The sequence below is a fragment of the Microcebus murinus genome, chromosome 8 (genome assembly GCF_040939455.1).
Source record: "Microcebus murinus isolate Inina chromosome 8, M.murinus_Inina_mat1.0, whole genome shotgun sequence".
Taxonomy (NCBI): domain Eukaryota; kingdom Metazoa; phylum Chordata; class Mammalia; order Primates; family Cheirogaleidae; genus Microcebus; species Microcebus murinus.
Genome location: NC_134111.1, coordinates 92,255,147 through 92,280,225, shown reverse-complemented (window position 1 = coordinate 92,280,225; position 25,079 = coordinate 92,255,147). Strand labels below are relative to the sequence as shown.

Sequence of the window (25,079 nt, the reverse complement as noted above, 5' to 3'; positions counted from 1 at the left end):
CTCAAAAGCAAATGAGACTCAGCCCTGGACGGTTTTTAATTGCTCCCAAGGTTCTGGGGTTCCTGTTAGTTGAGAGTTAAGCCTACATTTGCCCTCTTAAAATACACTTCGGGTACCTCTCTCCCCCAACAATGACTACTGACCCCAGAAAGTGCTCCGTTGGCTCCGCTCAACCTTTTGGAAGAAGTAGTCTTGAAAAAAAATCTAGCTCTGGAAATGCTTTCCCTGAGAAGTGGCTTAGGAAATAAGGACACAGACTTCGGTGCTCCCCTTTTCAAAAAGAAGTTGAGAAAAAATTTTCTCTTGACAAATTGAATCATTTTATGTAAAACCAGGTTACACAGGGCTTTATTCCAATTAGCTTCTCTGCTTTGTCCCGTGAATGCACATGCCACCCCCTCCCATGGGTCCAGACGTTTTCGAGAGCCTCCAGAGACCCGTCTACGCTGCTCTGAGGGTCAACCAAACCTTTTGACCACAGGCGGCCTGAAAGCTTGTCTGTTTTCCCCACTTGTGAGTGGGTTTTTAAAGGGCCAACTCATGGACTGTCGAGTAGCTGTATCCCTCCTCCCCATCTTGCCTTCTGAGTTTGCCTTAATTAGGGGGTGGGGAAGTAGGATTGGAGGCCCGAGTCCAGGTCAAAACTGTCAAACAATGTGGGGGAAGGGGAGGTGGGGGGGTTGAGAACTCCAGGAGCAGAAAAAAAATTCAAAAATGGTAAAAGGAAAAGGGGGAACTTGAAGCCCAGAAGTCATTGTTTCCTTTATTTCAAAGGGAAAAACCTGCCCGATTCTCATCCTTTTGATTGATTAAGGCCCTGAATACCTCACAGCCCCAGAGTGACAGTCCCTGAATAGACTCGAGCGAATAAAGCGCAGTGCGGAGCGCGGGGCTGGCACTCAGGGGTGTAAAGGAGGCGAGTTCGCTGGCACTTACCAAGTTATACATAAAAGGCTATGCACAATGGTACCTTCTCTAAGGACAGACAGTCTTTACAACACTCCTGGCGTCATATCCTGCTGGGGACACTTCAGCTCTTAGCCAAGACTTCGCTCCTTTTATTTTTCCAGCAGTTTAGTCTGAATGCCATAATAAATTCCTGAGAACAAACGCTGCAGCCAGGCAAAACTTTAACATATAGACACATCTCTGTCGACGCATTGGGGATCTATATGTAGAGATTTAGAGCCCTGGCTTCCCAGAGGGGTTTTTTAATCAAGAAGAAGAGATGGTTTCTCTCCTCACCACCCTCCCCCTCTGCCCCCCACCCCACCCTTCAACTAGCGAGTCCTGGGGCCTAGCGACGGCTTCCTATGCTTCACAGTACACCGGCTTGCAGACTGAGAAGACAAAAGAACAGTATCAGCACACCCTGGCCTCCTCCTGCGAGGAACCCCACGGGGGACCCTGAGACAAGCCTAGGCCAAGGGGCACTGACCAGAGGAAGGAAAGCCAAACATGTCCAGGGCTCCAGATGCCTTCTTATTGGAATTGTGCCCCCTCCAGTGGCAGTAAGCCAAGGGAAATGAGAAAGACACACACACACACACACACACAGAGAGAGAGAGAGAGAGAGAGAGACCCACAGGTATAAAAACTGAGACATATAGACAGAAAGACACATGGATAGACAGAATGAAAGGAACAGGGTCAGAGACAGAGAAAGACACACGTGGAGAGACAAAGTCAGAAATAGAAAGCTAAGGGGAGAGAGAGATCAGAGATACACATAGAAAGTGGCAGACACAGACAAGAGAGACAGAGACCCCCTCTCCACCCTCAGCAACTGCCATCTGCCTGGGGCTGTCTCAGTTTCCACGGGTCCACCCTTCTCTCCCCGGGTAGGGGCGCAGCAAGGGTCCCTCTCCGGGCAGCAGAGGCCTCAGCACTATCAGGGATGGGAAGAGAAAGTGGCCGCTGTCGCCCAATCAGCGCGTGTCTCCGCCACCCGGGACGGTCTCCCCGTCGGCCAATCGCAGCTCAGGGCTCCTGACCAAGCTTTGGGTGAAAGAACATAATAAATGCTCCCGACTCGGATCCCCGCACTCGGTGTCACGACGGAGGAGACTCAGGCAGGCCGCGCTCCCGCCTCACCCCCCTCCCCGGCTCGTCGTGGCTCTCTGAGCCCCCTTTCCAGCGCCCCCAGCCGCGGGGCCAACCGCTCAGACTCGCACCAAACTTTTCCGCCCTGGGCTCGGGATTCTGGATTCTGGGGCCTCCCTGCCCGCCCCTTTCCCGGGTCCCATCTCCAGCCTCTGGACTAGGAGCCAGCAGCCCCCCTCCCAGCGTCCCTCCCACTCTCTCCAGCCTTTTTGGGGAGGGGCTCTCTACGCTCCGGAGAGTTCCCGAGGGTCAACCCGGCTGCGCTAGCCTTTCCGTTTCGCCTTCACCTGGATATAATTTCTGAGCGAAGCTGCCCCCAGGATGACCACGCTGGCCGGCGCTGTGCCCAGGATGATGCGGCCGGGCCCGGGGCAGAACTACCCGCGCAGCGGGTTCCCGCTGGAAGGTAAGGGAGGGCCTCAGCGCCGCCTCAATGCCGAGGTCTGGGACCGGCTGCCCTACTCCATCCCCAGGCTCCTTCGGTGCGTCCAGGAAGCCCATTCCCAGGCACCAACGGCCCCCTCCCCCCGCCCCAAGAAGCAACAGTCGGAGTCGAGGCCCCACTTTATTTCCTCTCTGCAAACGGAGCGCAGTGCTCGCTGCAAATCCCCGCGGAGCAGTGCGGCCCTGCCTGCGCCGGCCGGTCCACTTTCCCCTGTTGTTTTGAAAATGCCAGTAGTGGGGAATGGGGTGAACCGGCTTTTGAGCACCAGAAGCAAACTTCTCTGCGTTTTGTTCAGCCAAAGTCGTCTTGAAATTGTCCCGCTACACTTGTGAAATGTTACCTCGGGAAGAATTTTCATGCCGTGCAAAGTGGCTTGCCCTGCAAAGTTGTGGTGGCTGACGCAGCCCGCCATTGTGATTGGAATTTTCAGTATAAATTAATTCATTATAATTCCGTGCATCTCAAATAGCGTCTCTGAAGTTTCTATAAACTTGTTTGGGAACCGCCTTTCAGTCAGTCGGAAGATCCTAGAAATCCCAGGGAGTCGGGAAGCGTTGCCAGTCTGAGCCCTTCCAAAAGGTTTTTGAGGTTTAGAGCCCGGATGCTGATCCGGTGGCTCCCCTCGTCCCGGGTCCAAAGTAGAATGTAACACCCACAGCGTGAATGGGGGTTAGGAGGCCCCCCAGCAGACCCTGCACTCTAGTCTCTGTCACACGGTGTAACAGGTGACAGGAGCTGCTGCCTGCGCTTCCTCTTGGGGACCCTCTTTGACCCTTGGCTGCTGCACTCTTAGCTAGAAATCCCAAGGGCTGACAGCTCACCCAAGTCCCTTAGAAAGGAAGTGATCCCAGTTGGACAGGGTTTGATGGGAGCAGCGTTCACCAAAGCCAGCACCTGGGTGAACCTCTCTCTTCCAGCAGGCTGTTGCTAGAGTAAGATTGACTTTGTCACAGCCTCAGGGTCTCCTTCCAAGTTGCCACCCCTCCTGGGCCCCAAAGGATGACAGTTTCTGTAGGGCAAGTTATTTTATTCCAGTTGCTCTCTTCACACAAGCTTATGTGCCCCTGAATGGCTTAGTAATTTTAACAAATGTGTTCGAAAGAGGATCTGGGACTGGGAGTCCCATGTCGAGCAGTTTCGGTGTTGGGGCTGTAACATGCACATTGGCCAGTTGGCTGCAAAATTAGGTGCTGCTAATCTCTCCTGCTGCTTTCTATTCTCCCCGAGTGACTTTCCCCTTGCCTCTCTTCTCCACCTTCTCTCCGCAGTGTCCACCCCCCTCGGCCAGGGCCGCGTCAACCAGCTTGGTGGCGTTTTCATCAACGGCAGGCCGCTGCCCAACCACATCCGCCACAAGATCGTGGAGATGGCCCACCACGGCATTCGGCCCTGCGTCATCTCGCGCCAGCTGCGCGTGTCCCACGGCTGCGTCTCTAAGATCCTGTGCAGGTATCAGGAGACGGGCTCCATACGTCCCGGTGCCATAGGCGGCAGCAAGCCCAAGGTGAGCGCCCGGGCCTGGCCCTGTCGCCTCCCCGCCTGCGGTTTCCGGGGTTGGGAAAGAGCCGGCAGGACGCAAGGGCTGACACCTGACGCTTTCCAAAGAGTTATTTTTCAAGTCCGTGAGGGGATGCGTGTATGAGTGTGTGTCTCTGTACCCCTTGATGAAAGCTAAAGGAAAACTTCAGCCTTTTTGCAAAAGAAAGATAACATTTTAAAAAACACCCCTGAACCTTGGAATCCTCATCAAATTATTTTAAGGGACAAACACCTAAAGCATGCAAGCTGTATGTGTCCACCTGTTGCGGAATTCTTCCCAGCTATCTTCCCAGCCTCCACTCCCAGGCACTGCCCTTTCCCAAACCTAAGAAATCCTTTTAGGTTTCATAATGGTTTATCTCCCAACCCATACCCTCAGTCTCCCCTAGTGCAAATTGTTTTCAAGGAGTCAGAAACTAGTGTGATTAGTTTTCTTTTGTAATGAGCCAATTGCTCCATTTAGAAAAGCAGTTTGGTGCTATCCTCAAATTATTTTGGTTCCCTTTTTAAAAAAGAAAGAGACCCACATTGGCTATGACTGAGCAGAAGGGCATTGCACAAGGTCTGCCTTTTCTGAGGGACGTGGAGAAAAGCCAGTGTAATATTCTATTTGCCATGGGGCAAAAATTAAGAGGGTTAGGATCAAAAAGATTTCCAAATACCCTCTACTTTCTCCCCACTTATCCAAACCCTTCCACAACTTTTCTAAGAATCTTTGTAAACTTTTTTTATTGGGGGGCGAGGAGGAGGAGGAGGAAGAACCAGTCTCTCAAATTATCCATTTTTGTTATCCATTCTAATTTTTAAAAACCTAGATACCTTTTGCATTTCATTCTGGTCTTCACTTTACCTGAAATCTTGTGCCCCTTTGGAGAAGGACAAGTTGTAGATTTAACTTGATTTTTCAGTTCCTCTTTCAAGCATGCCTTGTTTAGTTTCATATTCATCTTGATTCTGGGTTAGGAGTTACCTTATTTCCAGGGATCAGAGAGTTCACCCTCCCCCCACCAAGATGTTATAATTGTTCTTAATATACCCTTGTTATCAGAGCTAAAGTGGGGAGCGGGAGGGTCCCCCGGCTGCTCTGGGGTGGGATGATTTCCTGTCCGCCCCTCTCTAAAGTAAACTGCTTTAGAGACTTTCGGTCCTTTTGTGAATATGGGGTGTCTTCCCAGAGGGTGCAGGGGGGACCATCCGGACGGGCCCTGAGGCTGTGGGGGCCGCCAGGTCCGGCCCAGAGTACCGGGTACCAACGCCGGCCCGCCTGTTCTCTTAAAGCAGGTGACAACGCCTGATGTGGAGAAGAAAATTGAGGAATACAAAAGAGAGAACCCCGGCATGTTCAGCTGGGAAATCCGAGACAAATTACTCAAGGACGCGGTCTGTGATCGAAACACCGTGCCCTCAGGTACTCGGCCCATTAACGTCTCCCCGGGGCGCGAGGTCGCCGGTCGCTTTTACCCAGGCGGGTCGCCGGAGCCATAATCACCCCAATTATCGATCGGGGCTATTGGGAGGCGGCCTCTCCTAAGGCCCTGAAATATTTACGAACCAGACGCTCTTGGCGTTTTATGGAGGGCGGGTGAGCCGCTGTCCTGGGGGCGGAGGGCTGAGAGACTGTCGCTGAGGTCTCCCCAAAGAGGATTTCTGTCCGGGAGGGAGGGCAGGAAACGTGAGGCGGAGGCCAAACGCTTATTAATATTGATGTTCCCTTTTAAAGAGAAACAAATGTTTGGGTAACCCCAACCGAAGCGAGATGGGGCAGCGCCAAGGCGAGACTTTGCCTCGTGCTCGGAGCAGGGGAGGCTTCGGCCAGGGCCGGGGTTGTCCCCGAGAGTCCCGGGACCATCCGGCGCCCCCGGCAGCCTCGGGGAGGCGGAGGGAGAAGAGGGGCGAGCGCGGGGCCAGTGCGAGGGCGCGCGGGAGAGTTTGTTTTTAATTAAAAGGAAACTCCCTTTTTCCCTCTTCGAGAACGATATATTTCAGAACATGGATTTGTTTACCAGACTGGAATCTGGAAAAAATAAATGGGAGAGAGTGCCTTTTCTTTTGATTTTTACAATAGGAAACGATTCTGCAGTTGAAATTGAAACCCTTTATAGCCTCGAAAAAATAGAAAAAAAAAAGAAAAAGAAAGAAAACAAACAAACAAACAAACAAAAGTCACTTGAGTTTCAGGGGACAAGTCTGCAGTGTTTCTTTCTCCCTTAATGCAAACCCCGCGGCCCCTGCCTTCAGGTGGGGAGGAGGGAGGGTCCAGGGTGGGCCCAAGGGGGAATTCTTTTAGGTTAGAGACCTAGAGCACAGTCTATGGAGTCTAGAAGGGAACCTCTTTCTGCTGGGAAGAGAGGGACAGAGATGGCATTTCTCGGCCCTAACTTGGAGGCCCGGGCTTCCCAGGCTCGATCTGCCCCGTCCCTAGACGTCCATCATAGGGTGGGGAGTTTGAGCCGGAGGGTGAGAGGGTGGTGGCAGGACCGGGGTGCCCTGAGACGCAGGAGGAGACAGGCCGAGCATTGCTGGGCCGCTGTTCCAGAGACCTGGCCGAGGGTTGGGGGGCCGCTTCGTCTACCCTCCCCCGAGAGTCTCAATCCGTGCGCTCCCTTGCTCCCTTCCTCCTCCTGCCCCCAGTGAGCTCCATCAGCCGCATTCTGAGGAGTAAATTTGGCAAAGGCGAAGAGGAGGAGGCCGACCTAGAGAGGAAGGAGGCAGAGGAAAGCGAGAAGAAGGCCAAGCACAGCATCGACGGCATCCTGAGCGAGCGAGGTGAGTGGCGGCGCGTGGGGCCGCGTGCTCCGGCCGTGGCCGGCACCGGCTCTCTGACTCTGGGGTCCTGGCCTGGCAGGCCCAGGCTCAGGTCGGGGTCCCTCCTGGCTCACTGCCTCTGCGCCTGTCCTGGTAAGGGCATTCACTGGAAAGACCAGAAAGGCACAATTAAAACAAAAATATTCTCTATTGTGTTTAATTTTTCTATGTTGTAAATCTTCTGCACCATTTCCAGCTTCTCGGAGTGTAGAACTGTGAATTGCGCTGGTGGGAGGGGGTACCTTCTTGCCTGTAGGCGTAGGGGACTGGGCATCTCTGAGCTATTGAGGGGCTGGGGTTAGAGAGTACTTGAGCCTTTAGAAGTTGGAAGTAGCTTTTGTGTCCTCAGGGGAGGCCCTGGTCTCTAGACTTTCCCACACTAAAAGGGGGGGACTCTTCGGGGCAGTGGACCCCAAACTTGCCCCACGTTGGCTGCCTTCTAAACGTGTGTATGTTGGCTGTTTTTGATTTGTTTTAAATTGGTTTTCAAATGTGTCTGGAAATCGAAAGGAGCCCAAGCTCTGAGTTACAAATCTGAGTGAGGGTTCTGGATTCTTGGACTCCTAGCGCTGGCACCCTCTGTCCCCTAGGGGTGTGGACCACCTACTCCTTGTTGGCAGTGGCCTGTTGGCTCCAAGAAAAAAATCTCCCCCTAGGGAAGCCAGAAGTGTGGCTTGCTTCCCCTTCACCTGCTGCTAGTCACCTCCAACTCTAAAGGTACACAAAAAGACGGAAAGAAAAGAAAGTCAATGTGGTTGGAGTTGAACCAGGAAAGGAATTGTGGGGAATTCACTGGGAAAGGGGGAATTGTGCCTCAGTAGCTTTGGCCTTGGAGATGGTTGCTTCTCTTGGAATTTAACAATTGTTAAAGTGGCCAGGGGCCACTCGTGCACCTAGAGTTTCCCCATGTGGGGCTTGCACTTTGTTGGGCAGAGATGAGTTTTGGAGTTGCCCTGGAGGGGCAGGCAGCTCTCCAGGTGGGCTTATATCCGTCAATGATGGTGACCCAGTGTGGGACTTTTTTAAATCTTCATTGCCAACTGTGGGGCAGCCGCTGGCTCTTTGGAGCAGCTGCTTTACGAACAAATGCAAAATCTGTACACAACCTTGAAGGAATACTTTAGAGTTGGATGTTACAAATCCAAATGCCTGATTTCAAGGACAAATAGAAATGTAGATGTTCTGGTGTGCACATGAAATCAAGAAGACACCCCCAGACCACAGCGGGTTGGGCAGGGAGACAGAAAATGCTGTTGCTTTCTTCCCTTTTCAGCAGGGGCCCCACGTGGACTCCGTCTAAACCCCTCTTTTTGGAGGGGTGGGTGTCTGCCCTGGTCTCTGAGAAGACACCTCAGCTTTTATCCCCAGCCTACCTGCAGCGTAGAGGTGCTAGGAAGGGAGGAAGGCAAGGGCTCAGACAACCCTAACCCAAACATGTCCCTGTGGGCAGTGGGGAGAAGAGCCCAGAGCGGGTTGGAGAGGCTTGGGGGCCCACTGGCTTTGCTACTTGTTGCTGGAGGCGCCGGCGCAGCAGCCCGGCTGCTCCTTCACAGTACAGGCGATCGAGGCCCGGGAGACAAAACGTCCCAAATGAGCTGGTCAAACATTTGTACAACTTTTCCAGCTTTTACAAAGAAGGCCTTCTCTACACAATCTACACTTGGAGATGAACTTGAGAGACAAAGCCTGGAGAGTCCATTGAAACTCACACTTTAGCTCAGCCCAGACAAAGCTCCAGCTCGGAGCAGCTTGATGTGAACAAAGGAAGGCAACCTTTTTATAATTCAAGGAGAAAAGAAGAGAAAACAGCACCACAAAAGGCCGAGAATAGACATTATGGGCTTGCAATGAGGGATGAATTATTCAATGAGCCCCAATAGCTGCTGCGCCAGGAAGTTTTATGGACTCTCCAGCGTGGAAAAAGTGGCCATTTCACCTACAAAATGTTTCTAGTCTTTTGGGCCGTCTAGCTGGGCCGGCTGCCATTCAAGGGCAATTGCTACCATTTTTAAAATCAGTATTCTCCCCAGTGGGGGCTGTGCTGTTGAAACACACACACACACACACACACACACACACACACACACACACACACACCTTGGGGGCTGAAGCCTAATTTAATTTAGGGTTGTCAAGGAAGATGCAGCGTCAGTCCCTCCAGCTTCCTTCTGAATGAACCCTGGAGGGCAAGAGAGGCCCAGAGCAAGGATAGATGGAGGTGTAGTTTGAAGTCTGGAAACCTTAAAAATTCCCCTCTGTTGTTTGGGCATCAAAAGTCCCAGGCTGCCCGCTTGCAAAAAAGAGTGAATGTTGTTAAAGGGCAGCTAGAGCTGTGCCCTGGCCCAGGGGGAGGGAAATCTGACAAAGGAGGGACTTTGGGTGCCATGACCTGTGTGGTGTGCTACTGCTGGAGGTTCCAGCTTAGTGAGCCTGGTGGGTCCTGCTGAGATTGACTTTTCAGGGGACATCTTTGGCCTGGGGTCTGCTTGTCAGATACAAAGACACAGGGAAAGAGACACCCTGAAAGAGGTCAGAAGCACCCTCGTTTTTTTCTCTCCAGGGTATGGCCTTTTCTCCTAGATGTTCCCCTTTATCTTCCCAACTTTCCCTTTTCCCTCGCCCAATCCAAGAGCAGCGCAGCGTGCGGCCCTGGTGCGCTCAAGCTAGTGAGCCCTGGCGGGCGCGCACTAGGCGCTGTGCGCCCCTGCTGAGTCCAACCTTCCAGCCCCCAGCCCGAGTGAAAGAAGAACGTTGGGCGGCCCACGAACACCCGGGCCCTTGGTTCCCCCGCCCCCCGCTTGCCCTTGGCCCGCACTGAGATGGGAGCAGGCGCAGCCGGGGAAGCCAAGCCCCGGCCGAGGCATCGGGGGGCTGTGGGCACGGCCCGCGCTGCGGCTGCTCAATGGGCGCCTCTGTTCCTCCCCCGGCTTGGCCGAGCGGGCCCGCGGGCGCCGCCACAATGGGCTGGGCCCCCACTCCTGCGCCCTGCGCCAAAGCGCCGCGCCGCGCCGCCCCCTCCCCTACGCTCCGGCCGGCTCGAAGCTTAGCTCGCCGGGCTGCAGCCGACTCAATTGCCTCCTTTATGTCCTTCTCACTTTCATCTAGACACAGACCGCCTCCCCCCTTCTTCTCTTTTTTTTTCTCCCTTGCCTGAGGCTCACATTAGTGAAATTTCTGCAACCTCCCCCCATTTTTCCCCCTGATTTTAAAGAAAGCCCTTAACACAAAAGCAGTGACTAATCAATAGAAACTTCATCATCTCCTCCTCCTCTTCTTCCTCCCCCTCCTCTTCTTTCTCTTCCTCCTCCTCCTCCTCCGCCTCCTCCTTCTCCTCCTCCTCCTCCTCCTCCAAGAGGGTGACGCTTTTCCTGTTTGTGAGTTTTGGGAAACATTTTTGCTTTGTGCCGTAATGGAATTAGAGGACAGATGAGGACTGTAAATGGACACGCGACTGCAAGACTCTCGCTTAAATATTTAGACGCAACGTTACAATTACTGACTTGTTGTAGCGGCTTTGAAGTGGCAGCTCGGGAGTGCAGGGGGAGAGAGGCCAGATTGCCAAATCGATGTTTTGATTGGGACTGGAGATACACTCTCACAAGGCTTTCCTCCCTTTTAAAATCACAAGTGAGCGTGGGAGGTTTGCAGCAATTTAAAGGACTTCAAGCATAGGTCGCTGGGGACTTGTATTCCTTTCCTATCCCTGCCCTCCTATTTGACGTTTACGAAAAAGAGTGGCCCCCCCCCCCGCGCTTTTTTTTTTAATTTGAGAAAGTAAAAGTGACAACATGTTTTGCTCGAGTTTCCGTTTCGTTTGTAAGCTTATGAGCTTTTCTGAGATTGACGAGGAGGATTTCGGCTTTCCGCGGGGGCCTGAGATACAGCAGTTAAAAATCGCAGGGAAGTTTTAAAGGTCTTTGGAGCACTTCATTTCCAGTGGAATCGTGACAAGGGCACTTTTATCATTGAGGGAGCGCTGCAATCCGGGGAGACGCGGGGCCGTTTCTTCCCCGGGTGTTTAGCGACCAACGAAACTTTGGCGCAGCGCTGGGGGCAGGGGAGGCGGCGGAAAACTTTCCCAGACGTTCAAATCATGAGATACAGAATCATAGGCTTGTGGCATCGGAACCTTTATTAAAACGGACAGCCCAGCCCACTCTCCAAGTCTATTTGTCAGGATCATGAATTTGACCTCGACGTCGTTTTCTAGTCTTTAGAATAAATTTCATGTTTTCCGAAGTCCTTGCAAAATCCAACATGGTAAATGTCACTCATGTTTTAAAAAGCGCTACAAATATCAGAACGCGAGTTAAATGAGAGCGCCATGCTGTTCTTTCCCTTAACGTGGAAGTCACGATTTTCCTACTGGGACGATTTGAAAGGAAACACCAGAGTTCGGCCCATAGCCTTTTCTTTTTCGCCTGTTTGGTTTGGTTGGCTGCTGTACGCTTACTTTCTAGCCTCATTGAAAACATGCAGATTCCCCAATTGATGCTTGAAATTGTATGTTTATTTTGGGGTTTGATTTGGTTGTTGATAGCACCGGAACGGGGACGTAGGGGCTTCAAGTGCGTAATAATTACTGAAGGGTCATTTAAAAGTCCCCAGGGCTGAGCATAAAAACCCGCCCGGCGGTGAGGCGGAACCAGCAAGTGCGCCGCGGTTCAGGCCAGTGGAATATACAGAAATCAATCACGTGAATAGGGAGCTTTGCTACTAAATCCGGATGGTTTCGACACCCATGCATACATATATTTTGGGGACATATAAAAAAAAATCCTTCCTGACCATGAAATTACATGTGTAAGTTGTTCATAAGCAAATGGCCAATGAAAATTAATAATTGCAACAACAGCAACAAACGAATGGGGAGAGAGGTAGAATTTGGCTTGGGCTGGAACAGAGAAGGTTTAAGTTGGATGGGATTCTATGACAGGTAACTTATTTATGCGGGTAAATAAAGATTAAAGAACCATTATGAGTGTACATATATAACTAACAAGACACTAAAAGGCAATTAAGAAGTCAGTTGAATGTCTTATCTCTCTGGCTGCTCTGGGGTTGTTTTACAACTAGGAATTAAAATCTGAAAAGGAAGTTTTCAGCAGCTCTGGCCAAATATTGATTAAGTAGCTGTTTGTTGATACCATTGTTACACATTAAAAGGCCGGGAGCACGGCCCCTCAGTGGTCATCTTCTATTGTGGGGGATTCTTAACCACAGAGATCAAAGCGGGATCATTTCAATTTATCTGTCTTGGAAAATCCTCCTTTTCCTCTGAAACCTCTGAGGAGGAATTGACTAAATTCCCTTTAAGAAATAGGAACTGAAGCCAGTTACATGTTACAGGTTTGTAGAGGGGACTCAAGGGTGTTTTTAATTATCCCGTGGTGATTTCTTGTTTAGAACTGAGGCTAAGATGGTAAATTTATCATCAAATCAATTCTCGTTTTGGGGGGAGTATCGGAAAGCTTGGAAGCTACTATAGCTGCCTGCTACTAAATTTCTAAATATGGAAGTTTCACTGAAGTTGCCTTCCAAACTGGAATTATATAAAGAAAATATGTTATATTTGTATGTACATCTAGGTGAGGAATAATTAAATACACAGGAAACTGGGAGCGATATTAACTACATTTCTCTACATGTGTTTTCATAATTTTCGTGTTTGTAGATGGTTAGGTGATTCTCATGTATATTTTTAAATCCCCTGTAATATAGGAGAATGTGTGTGTTTGTGTGTATTGTATGTATGTCACTAGTATTTATAAGAATTGTGCTGGCACTAAACTATATGCAGTTGTACAAAATAAAAGCTTATTTTTGTCCTATGGATTGCACTTTTCATCAGAATTTGAGCTAATAGCATAGCCTCCCAATTCATACTTAGATGTTGAATGCAAGGAGAAATATTACCATGGATCATTTTATGACCTTTTTGACTGCTGATATGTAGATGAAGTATTAGACTTTTGTTTGTTTAAGAAGTCAATATATTTGCATAGGTTTTTCTTTTATTATGAAAGCAAAAAATCCTGCAAGGTCTTTTTTTTTTTTTTTTTTTGGAAATACCATCTCTGTGCTTAATTTGCAAATTCCAACAAATCACTCTAACTGAGGTTTTAAAATTTATGCCAGATTCAGGCTTTGGATATTTCACTGTGCATCATAGATCTGCCTGTGTGTGTGGTTTTTGTGCTCATTTCAGCACTATATAGTTGTTCATAGAGTTTTATTTTTATTTTATTTTTTAATCTTTTTGTGTTCACTCTTGAACAAGATAAATCTTAACATTACAGAGCAGACCATTAGTGGATATTTTCTACTATTTTCTATTATAACCCTCAATTAATTAATAATTCATTGGTGCTCAAATGCTCTCTGATATAAAATGTTTAGTACCAATCATTGCAGTGTAGAACAACTTTCTGAAATGGATTACGTTGGAAGTTAGAGTGGGCTCAGATCTGTTATGGTTCCCTTATCTTGAGTATAGATGCAGCATTAGAGAATTCTTTGTTGCATATTTCACATGCATGTGTACATTTCATATACAAGTGGAGTTAAAGTGACTTTTCTCCTTTGGGCATTAGGCTATATGTTCACATACAGACAGAGGGACAGCAGATCCTAGCTCCAAGTTGGGCCTGATCTTAGAACCAAGGCAAAATTGCTGACCCAAGGATTGGCTGCCTTTAGTTGAGGAACTGTCATCTTGAAGGGTGCAGAGAAAGTGAAAGGAAATTTCAGACGTTGCCATTTTCTGGAAGATGAATGCCAAAGCAGGAACAGAGCTGCCCGATGTCCATCCCTGCTCTACTGGGAAAGATATTTTTGCCCCATTTCACTCCTGTCTTCAGCTTTTAGCTCTACCCTGCAGAGTTGGGCCAAACACTGAGCTCCAATAGTGTGAGTTTTTGCTGGAATCAGAACATCTCTAAGAAAGCTTTCCTCAAATTATCTGTGCTGGAATTATGCTTCAAAATAAACAAAATGTGTCTAATTTTCAATTTTCAGTTGGGGAATGCACAGTTATCAAAATGCCCATTAACATTATAAAACATCTATTCAAGAAAGATGAGTTAGAAAGTTCATCATTGTCAAAGAGAGATATAACAATCATGGAATGTAGTTGTTGAGGACAGTTGAGGAATAATAGGTTTTATGAATCCATACCTTCAATATCTATTTTTCTTCCTTCCATACTGATAAAGACTAAGAAAAAACTAACATAATTTCTGCTATGGAAGCAGCCACTTCTCTTTAAAAAAGAAATTATATTTTAAAAAGGGCAACAATGTGCAACTTAGAATTTGATTTGATGCACATATCTCCTAGAAAGGAAACTCTTAAGAAAGGATTTTGTCTTGCACCTTGCTTATAGCAAAGTTTGTAGCACTCTACATGTTTGCTGCAGGATTTTTTTTTTTTTTTTTTTTTTTTTTTTTTTTTTTTTTTTTTTTTTATGACTCAAGACTTCAGGATGCTGCAGGATTTTAAGTAAAACAAAACAAAGCAAGGCACCTCCATTTTGGAGTAAAATAACTTGATCTAAGTAATCTGAATTTTTATGTACTCTTCTTACTACACTGATTAAGAAATGACTTTCCCTAGTAAAACAGATTAGAACTCATGACAAGCAGTATTAAACTAGCTATATGTTTGTTTCTCAAATCCATTCAGTAATTACTTAACTTTCTCATGTACTTTTATTTGGTCACATTAACTGCATTTGTAATGATATACTAATATTAATTCTCAGTTCTAGAAGCCAATTCTCCACTCATCCTAGAACGAATCCAATGGATTCCATTTAAAAATAGCTGATCAAAATGCTTTGTGACAAGAATGGGAGACCCTTCTTGGCTGACCAACGTAGTCAGCCAAGAGGGAGAGAAAATACCACTGATTTTCAGCATTTAAAAATTTACAGAAACAAATTGAGAATTCAAATAATATAGTTTTATGGAGACTTAAATGCAGATTTTCAAAATTTTTATAATTGTACAGTAAGCATATTTCTGGAAATAAATATAGAGTTAAATGCATTTTGTCTTGTATCTTTAGATGGAAGCAGTAAGTAAGTTCGGGTAGAATAGTTAAGAAAGGAATGTTAATTGCTGTGTAATTTGTATTGCAACATGGAATTGGTTTAGTGTATTGTGTACTTTCATAGTAAATGCTGATATGGTCACATGTGCATTTGCATTTTTAAGAGAAAGCCTAAGTTTGTATTTTGTGATTTTTACAGGTAGACAGACATGACAAATGTACATGTATATTTCACATACCTGTAGAGTTAAAGTAATTTTTAACCATATCCTTGTTATTTACTTTTTTTAGTAAACCCTAGTAAGGGGTTTACTAAACCCTATAACCCTATCAGCATAACTTACCCAGTTCACAGGCACTTGGGCATTGCATCTGAGTACTAATATTGTACTATTTTTCTTTATAGGATCAATCTTTTTAAAAATATTTTCTTTCAAAATAATTTTAGATTCAGAGAGTGTTTTCAAGCATGTATTTTTTAAATTCTCCCAATATTCAAATGTACTATCATCATTAAGAAAATTTTCGCCAAAGGGTATGTGCATATTTGTGCGTCTCAATTACCATGGTTGAGCTTAACCCGAACTAAAGAAAATTAATTGGTCCAATTCATTTTATTATAAGGAAAGCAATAGGTTTCTTCTTTGTGAATCCCCACTTGGCCAGTTTCCCAATTGAAGCTCACTAAAGCAATTGAGTGTTTCTTGTCTGGTCTGATTTAAACACACTCCAAAGTACTTTTTTAGATCTTTTCTTTCCTTACAAAAGCATATCACCCAAGGTGGCCTGTTCTTGCATCACCAATTTTGCTCTGCAATTGAGGCCAAGCACATTTTAGGTGTGACCTCTTGAACTTCAGTTTTGCCATCTGTAAGATGGGGCACATCATATCAACTTTCTAGGGTTCTGTGAGAATAAAATCAGAAGATGCATGTTACGTGTAAATGATGCCTACCACAGCAAAACTCAAAATTGGGGGGGGGGGACTCTGAACACACAGAAAGTGACCAGCCTGCAAACTAGCAGATGGGCTCTGCCCAAGGGCAGATAAAAGCTTAATTCGGGGCTTAGGAGCAACAATGAAGACCAAACACACACACCACACCACTAAGTACACTTTCACCAAGTCAAAAAAAGCGAGTTTATGAGCAACTATTTAATGTAAAAAACTTCATTGATTTAATAGCTATGAAAAATAATAAAATTCTAAAACCATTAAGATGTCAAAAGTTATTTATTAATGATTTCCCCTTCCAGCTTAAAAGATTACTTTTGTCTCTTAGATTAACTTGGCTTTTTCAAAACTCCTCCAAATGAAACAAACTTTTCTTTATTTTTGGCACAAGTCCCCCCATCCCCCTGCAACTGGATCAGGGATTGAGAAATATGTTGCTTTTTGAAAATGGGTCTCATACATATATTCTTACTCCTGAAGTGCTGTTACAATCTCATTATGGAATTGTTTTCACACAGTTTCTTACTATTTCTCCTCTTTGGCCCGTTTCATTGTTCTTAAATGTCTTCGTAACTCCGCACGTGAGATTGTGTGCATTCTTTTTCCTTTGTGCATGATTCTCCTTAATTCCCTCTCCTTTAAAAGTGGAGCTCAGACATTTTAAGGAAACTTTCCAAAGTAGCATTCTTTAAGCTGGAGGATAAATTTCAACGACCTTTGTATTGATTTCCCTCCATTCAGTCCCCAAAGGTTGGGGGCTTCTGTGTTATCGGGGTGCAATGGGAGAGTGAAAAGAAAGTAGCCTGGCTCCTAACGATCTTAGGCGCTGGAGACCTCCTGCCCGGGTGTTTCTCCTGCTGGAGCAGCTTGACAGTGCAGCCACTGGCTGCAAGGAAGGTTGTTTTCTTATCCCCGCATGCACTGGTCTGACCTGTCTCTGAAATAGGTCAGGCGGGGGCACAGCCAGTTTATGCAGCTGTTGCGGCTTAGGCTTCGCAGCAGGCAGCCGGGGCTCCTTGGCCAGCCGGGCCCCCAGTGAACTGATAAAAATTCGCCGGCAGGCCGAGGGGCCTTCCTTCTGGACAGTCCTGGCCCCCTGAAGGCTTTTAGATGCAAGGAGACTCCTGGATTATGTGTGCCCACTCTCAGCCTCCAAAGGGAAATGTTCTTTTATTCTGAGGATTGCACTCCTGTCGACCCAAACACTCGAGTGAAATAGATGCTTTGTCGGATTTTATTTTTAAATCGTTATATTTATTTTTGACTGGGTTAAACATTCACTTTCTACAAATTAAAAAGATATAAATGGAGGTACAGTAGCAAGTTTTCCTCCTACTTCTGTCTGCTGGCTACCAGTATCTTGTCTAACTTTCCAAAGACTCTGGAAAGCCTCTCACTTTTTCCAGAGAAATATAATTGCATAACCAAACAATTACATTTCTCTCTCTCAAATTAAAAAAAATTCTCTTCCTACCTTTTGCAGAAATGGTAGCCTACAGTATAAACTATTCTGAGTCTTGCTTTTTTTCTTCACTTTAGAATGTATTGCAGCAATTATCCTACATCAGGGCCCGATGTTCTTTCTCAGCCTTGTCTGGGTAGCTGCATAGTATTCCACTGTATTGGCAAAGGATGATTTATTTAACAACATTTAGATAGTTTTCAACCTAACAGCACCATTTGGCACATGTGTGAGTTCATTTGTAAAATAATTCCTCCAAGCTAGGGACAAAGGGAATGGCATTTGTAATTCTGGTAACTTTGGTGGAAACGGAGTTCTGCATCGAGGACAAATGGTCACGGAGTTCTTAGAAAGCATGGGGCCAGAGTGTGTTTGCCTTTGGGCACTTGCACAAGAAAAATGAGACACTTTCTGCTACCACTGTATATGTAAGTAGGAGCATAGGTTTTGAAATTATTGCTTAGAATTGTTTCGCTAACAATGACTACCCTCTGGAAATTCCTCCAAAATTCTATTGTTTCTCCAAATGGAATATTCTCTAAGTCCAAGGAAAACTTTTTTCTCTGACTTTATTGTTTCCCTTTTTATTTTTTCTTTCCCTCGTTTACTGTTTATTTAATTTCACCATCAAAAATAGTCTCTTTATGTTAAGCATTCTTATTTTTCTTTCTGTGCCAGAAAAATTGTGGATAGTTTTACACCAGTTTAGAGGCAAGTTATTTTAATTGTTTTGTTACAAAAGAGAAATTGTTTTCCAAGTTCACCAAATTAGGTTTGAACTAGTAAGAGAGTTCAAATAATGAATGAATGTTAAAACATGATCTTATATTTCTGATGTTTTAGAAGTGCTAACTGATGCTCTAGGATTATGGTCCCCAACCCCTGGGCTGCAGACTGGTGCCAGTCCATGGCCTGTTAGGAACTGGGCCGCACAGCAGGACGTGAGCGTCTGGAGAGCAAGTGAAAATCATCCGTATTTACAGCCTCTCCCATGCCCCCCCCTTCTTTCCTACCCCATCCATGGAAAAATTGTCTCCCATGAAACCAGTGCCTGATGCCAAAAGGGTTGGGGATCGCTGCTGGCGGTTTCTTGACTTTGGTAATGGCTGATTTTTAATTTTATGAATTTTTAGGGAGTGTATATTCATTCCTTTCTATGCACAAAAGACTTTTTATATTTTTTCACAAACCTCACCTCCCTCAAATCATTTCAGCCTATTTTCCCTTAAATCTGATGCCTGGGAATCCAGTGGTTGATGCTATTGAATACCCACCTTACCTAAGCTAAAAGTTGCAGTCTGTGTAATGAGCCAGAAGAAACTGTGCTCCAACCAGATGAGAAAAATAACCTTTTCAAAATCCTCCTGAGAAAACTGGAGATCTGAACACCAACAAACATTATGAAGTCAATGTTTCAAGTCATTCCTTCTCAGGAATGGGCCTTTCAGAAATAGGAGAACAAACTAGGGGCAAGGGATTTGTTTCTGAAAATCAAAATCTTGATTTGGTGCCAAAGAATAACAGATAAACAAAAACAAGTCTTCTTTCTTGACTGTTTTTGCGGTCAACCCCGGAAAGTACAGCACATGGTCTGCCAGTCTCCAGGCAGGAAGGTGCCTTTTCTTAAAGCTAGAGGTTTTGTTAGTGCCTAGACACAAGACTGCTAGCTTGGTGTCCTCAATTCCTTTCCTGCTTTCTCTCTGACTTGCTTATGGAAATCTAAAGGAGTCAGTTAGGGGATGTAAACAGGCCTGGCATTAAGAACATTTACAAAGAACTGAGAAGAATCAAAAGCAGCTTTCTCCCCCCTACCCCAGCTCTGTGCGTAATTTGGATTGAATCAGGCTCATAATTTGTGGCATTTGATTACTACCTGTAAAAGTATGCAGCTCTCCACATAAGAAGAAAGGTCTAGGGTTGATTAATATCAACAAGGAAAAATTTGATTTGTTGGTCGTGTTGCTGTGATGTTCTCAACAAAAATTCAGACCACATAAAATAAATTGCTTCTAGGCCTGTGTCAACAGAGTGACCAAACTTTAGATTCATGATAGATCATCACATTGCTGTTCTCCACACAGGTAAAGGGAAGTGGCAAGCGGAGCCATTCTCCAGGGAACTAACTGGCTTAAAGTCGGCGAGCAGGTGTTTCATGGGGAGAACAGCCCCTTGGCTTCCAATTTGTAAACTTGCAATTTTTTAAAATAGGAAGCGAACCATGAATTCATCTGGGGGAAGTGCTTCAGTTTTCCATTTCATGATTCCCAAGTAAATGAGCCCTCAGTGTCTGGAATCGTTGGTTATAATTTGGAAAGCTTTGAGCCTTCTAACAGACTCTCAGACCACTTCTAAAGGGGGCTGAGAGTCCATTTCTGGAAGTCGAGCAAATAAATGGCGGTCTCCGCACAGTGCGTCCAGCGGACTAGCAGCACGCTGGAGCAGAATATGCTTTGGGAACCTGTCCAGTGTGGAAACTTTCCAGGTGGTGGATGTGCTTGGCTTTCACGCAGACAAGGCACATCCAGGGCATGTGTGTGCGCAACACACATTTATCAGAGGGAAGCTGAAAGGCAACTTCTATAGTTTCTCACTAGAAGCCAACGTCTGCTTGTGGTCACTGTCCTGCCAAGCTCTAAATACTTGCCGAATTTTTGTCTGAAAGAAAAAGGCAAATGGAAGACTGGGGATTTAGCATCAGGTCAGAACCCGCACAGAGCCGGGCTTGAGAGTGCAGGGGCTAGAGGAATGCCTGGGTATTGGGCACGTCCCTGTTACACCGGGAATTGGCTCTGTGTAGGAGGCCAAGAGGGAAACCTAAGGCCTGATCTATTTTGGATTCCGTTTCTGGGCTTCTCAGTGAACTTTTGAAGCCTTGGCTTCTCTGTGTCTTCTCCTTGTCTATAGAAAGTGTCAGCTGGTCTTCCTTGGGGAAATTCCTGAACATAAAGCCAGTAGGTGGATGGGATGGCTGTCTCCTCTTGTTTTTATAAAAGGCTCAATCAGTAGAGAGTAGGGGAGTATAGCTCTTGTGGAGGTCAAAACAAGTACACGTTACCTGGCATACCCTCTTCTCATGTTGTCTCTCCTTTTTTAGAAAATTGAAACTAAGCCATTGAATGAGCTTCAATGCCTAATGGGGTACCAGCATATACATTGGTCAGATAAGGAGAGGAATAATTTCTTTATTACAAAATACAAATGACATGGAGAACCAAATTTGGTTTGAATCTTTGTTTGTTGGCTAACTTTCATCATCTTATTGAATTACTGTAATTTAATGTTACTAGTTTAAACTAACGATTTTTTCCCCTGAAATGAATCCTTTCTATTTTTTTTTAAATGAAAGCCCAAATTAAATTTATTAAGTAAGACAATGACTATCTTTCACATTGAAATTTCTGGTACTTGGAAAATCCTTTTGGAAAAAGTTTAGGAAAAATAAAAAGAACTGTCACTCATACTATAATTTTCCAATAACTTATAGGAAATGATGTTACCAGAACAAGTTTAGGCTTTTCACGGCATGTCTGAAAATTCCTCTACCCCCTGACCCTCTTCCCCAAATCCTTTAAAAATATTTTTCCCCACTTCCCTTCCACACACAGCTCTGTGGGCTGACCTTGGGGAAAAAGAGTGAAGTCTGTCTTGGGTGCTGTCACTTCTCCTTTCCTGCTTCCCTGCCCTACCTTGCTTCCATTTGCCTTGTGCACCTCTACTACTACTACTACTACTACTACTACTACTACTACTACACACACACACACACACACACACACACACTCCCCATATGTTTCCACCCAACTATCCCTCATTCACACAGAAACTCAGTTGGTTATGTCTCCAACCAGTTAAATGGAAAGTATTTGCCCTTTCCTAAAAGACTCTGAGAGCTGACAACTTAGCATGGAGGAATGAATCCCTAAGGGTAGAATTTCAGGTGTCCATGTAGGAAAGCTTTTGCTGGGGGCAAGGGATAGGTTTCTGATGCCCCTGAAGTCATACCCCAGCAGATCTATCTTCACTGTGAAAGGACAGGATTAGTTCAGCAATGAGGGAGCCCCTTGCTGGTGAGCAAGGCCTTTCGGGGCCATGGTGCCCCATGGAGCCATCCAGGAAGAGGCAGGGCCAGGTTGGGCCAATAGCATCCTCCACTGCAGGTGGATTTTTCCTACCTCCTTGGTGCCAGGGAAGGGTCTCGGCTTGTGTCCTCTGGGCTCCTTTCTTGGCAAAGAGTAGAAAGGACAAGAAGGGTCTTTGAGGCCCAGACCCATAGACCACAGGGCAGTGTGGGGCTCATCTTGCCTTACAGCTCAACACCCTTGCCAAGGAGCTGAGGTGGGATCTGAGCTCTCATACTTCTAGTGGCTCCTGGATGGTTGTCAGAGGTCTAAAGAGATGAAACTCCACTTGTCAAGAGGAGTAGGGCCCAAGGGATGTCCGTTGTGGATTCACTAGCTGGGAGAGCTTCTGGCCAGAGAAATCCTAGAGGATTAAGTCCCAGAGACTCCTACCTGCTCAGTCCTGGGGCCCTTGAGAGCCTCAGAAATACACCGCTCTGAAGGATGTAAGCCACAGATGTCCCAGTGGAACAGCTGGGATTTATTCCATCTATCATATCCGGGCTTCAGAAATAGCCTGTTGTGTTAGTGGACTATTGAAATGATCTTGAGTTCCTATTGGACTTCCCGTTGGCAGTTAGACTTGATTTCTGCTTTATAAATATTAGGTAAGGACAGTAGATGCAAGCATCTAAAAACAGCCCACATCTCTTGAGGAGGTGTCCTTGTCAAAGGTGGGTTCACCGTAGAGCTAATGAATCCATGGAACCTCACCTGTGTGTATTTCTTCCAGGTTCTGGGAGGGGCCCCAACAATATCTTCCTGTCATTAGATTTTTGTAAATGTTGCAACATTAAGGTACACCGGCATTTATTCCCAAAAGGGGGCCCCTAAATTGTAAAAGTTTCCTACAAAATTGCATCTACCCTTGTCCTTGTTCAGCAGAAGTCAGTAGCCATGACACACTTCTGTGTGTGGAGTGTGAGAACAAAATACTAGTAATGCAGTTACCCTCGGTATGTGTCTTGCACTTCATAGTCTGCAGCATAAATGCTTGTTTCTTTTTTTTTGAAACAGAGACTCACTTTGTTGCCCAGGCTAAAGCACCATGGTGTCAGCCTAGCTCACAGCAATCTCAAACTCCTGGGCTCAAGCTCTCCTTCTGCCTCAGCCTCCCGAGTAGCTGGGGCTACAGGCATGTGCCACCATGCCCGGCTAATTTTTTCTATATATATTAGTTGACCAATTAATTTCCTTCTATTTTTAGTAGAAACGGGGTCTCACTCTTGCTCAGGCTGGTTTTGAACTCCTGACCTTGAGCGATTCGCCCGCCTTGGCCTCCCAGAGTGCTAGGATTACAGGAGTGAGCCACCACGCCTGGCCAAATCCTTGTTTCTTGTTTACTTCAAGGAGCCAAAGTCTGGGTCTGGCAGTTTACCCATCATATCCTACTGTACACGACAGCCTCTGTCCTTGGGGGAGCCCTTAGGGGAATCCTGGACCGACTCTTCATAAGAAGATGAGGAACATCCACTCACTGAATAAGGGCGAGTGGGCAAAACCCTTCATTTGGAGGTGCGTGGGGGTGCCTCAGTTTCCTCAGCTGTAAAGGTTGCATGAGGCAATTTGTAGGTGTTTATTGTGGCTCTCTGAAACTGTTGCTGTAACCAGGTTGCTTTCCCTCTCTGAACTTCATTCTCCCGTCCTCTGAAAAATGGAAGCTCTGCGCCAGGTGGAGGTCATGGTGTCTCCCAGCCCCGGCCGGCCGTGGCAGCTGTGCCGCTCTGCTCTCTGGAAGCCCCCGGCAGCTGCTCGAAGAAACGTGGGGCCTCCAGGCAGCCAGGGAATCAGGGCAAGGCTGGAGAGGGCTGTGGCCCTCCCTGTCTTAGAAGGTGAGCAGCTTCTTCCTTGTCTTGTCTTTCCGGGGAAGGTGCCTTTAGGTGCCGGAAGAAGGAGGCGGGAACAGAAAGAAGCCTGCTGGAGGAAGTGTTTCTGTGTGGTCGCACAGGTGGTCGCAGGGACTATGCCTCATCCACGTGGGGAAATCTATGTTTTCTTGCACCTCCTGTCAAAGCTGTGGCTTCCAGAACAGGCTGGAAAGGCCTGTAGGTATTGTTTAAAGAGCTTCCCCTTCACCTGGTTGCATGGAAAAGTTAGAGTTGCTTACACAGGAGGGTACATAATTCCCTCTTTTAAATTTCTGTGTCTAGACAATTTCTCTCTGTATCCAGAGAGGGACACACAGGATTTCTGGTCATTGACCACCCCAAAGCTCGAAACTGGGCTTGGAGGGAGGGAGAGAGAGAATCAGACAATGGTGCATTCACTCCAGCTGATTCTAAGTCATATCTTAAACTTAAATTAATGCCTTCATGTCTCACACTTAGTAGTTGTTAGAAACTGAAGCTAGCAAACAAGATTTCATCATCTTTCTTTTTTTTGCCTCTGAGTAAAGCATACACATACACACTCACAAATTTAAAAAATCTTATTTGAATCAATTAAAATTTTCCACACAAAACAGAGTTTGAGAGAAAACTCATGACGATGAAACAGGAGATAATTTCTCATCTGAAAACTTGCTGTTTTTATAGACTTTGCTGTGAAGCAAACTTGGAAACTTGGAAAGAATGTAAGAAATATTTTTTGTTATATTGAAAACAATTCAAGGCAAAATGTCATAGCCTATCAAGTGGAGATTTTACTAAGTTTTTTTCCCTCCACTTTTTTACTATTTTATTTTTATGGAGGAAAATTATTTCATAAGTCAACATCTATGACATATTGACTTTTAAGCTGTATAGTCTGAAAATAGACAATGATTCATTCATATATGACAATTTTTAATTGCAAAGACTGAATGATAAAACTAACAATGTAAAATACATCCTAAAAAAATCTAGGTTTTTTTTTTTTTTTGCTTGAGGAATTTTTTAGAGCATATAAAATATCCAAACGAATATTTGCATGCATATTTCTTCTTATGTACCTGATATTTATGGCTCAAGATTTGTTGTCATTTCCTTATCTTAAATAAGCTTGTGGACATACATGTAAGCGAACATTGCTATAAAATATTTGCTAATCTTTTGAAATAGACACTGAACATTATAAAACATTAGGAAAAACATTAGGAAGAAAAACTGTACCCCTTTCTACATTCAGAATAATAAGCATTGCTGTTTACCATATGAAAGAGTTTGTTTCTATTTTTCTTAGTGATTATCTTGTGCTCAGATCAAATATATTGCAATTTTGAAACTTGAATTGAAATTAAAATTTTTATTTGATAAGGAAAAAAGTTACTACTTGACCTTGAGATGAAAGAAGAAATCTGATCTTAGCCACTTTTAGCCAACATTAGAATTTTTGTTGAGTAACTCCATACAAATCAAAACAACTCAAATTATTGACTCCTCTTTCTGTATCCACAGACGAAACTCTGAGTTATACTGCCACATTAATTGGGTTCCAATAGGTTTGAAGGAGTTGAATTTATGAGAGTTATGGCATAAATTTGTTTAATATAGTTTGAATAGCAAGATAACTTTTAAAACGTCAGGCATTTATAATGCTTTGCCAAGTTTGGGGTGGTGTGCAGCACTTGATCTGAGTATTTGATTTCATCTACTTATTTTTTTCCATGTTTTCTTAGGGAAG

The 25,079-nt window shown here is 45.6% G+C and overlaps 1 protein-coding gene across 2 annotated transcripts in view; it reads left to right on the top strand.

The window, feature by feature from the left end:
* Positions 1-2,042: 2,042 nt before the first annotated feature.
* The window catches only part of PAX3 (paired box 3), a 92,099-nt gene continuing 69,062 nt past the window's right edge, over positions 2,043-25,079 (top strand). The window contains exons 1-4 of one of the 2 annotated variants that reach the window (XM_012741948.2): positions 2,043-2,509; positions 3,817-4,052; positions 5,366-5,495; positions 6,719-6,853. In XM_012741948.2, coding sequence (XP_012597402.2) covers positions 2,425-2,509; positions 3,817-4,052; positions 5,366-5,495; positions 6,719-6,853 — 586 coding nt within the window. In that variant the 5' untranslated portion in view covers positions 2,043-2,424. The remainder of the gene's footprint in view (positions 2,510-3,816; positions 4,053-5,365; positions 5,496-6,718; positions 6,854-25,079) is intronic. The other variant, XM_076005376.1, reaches the window with a different exon arrangement.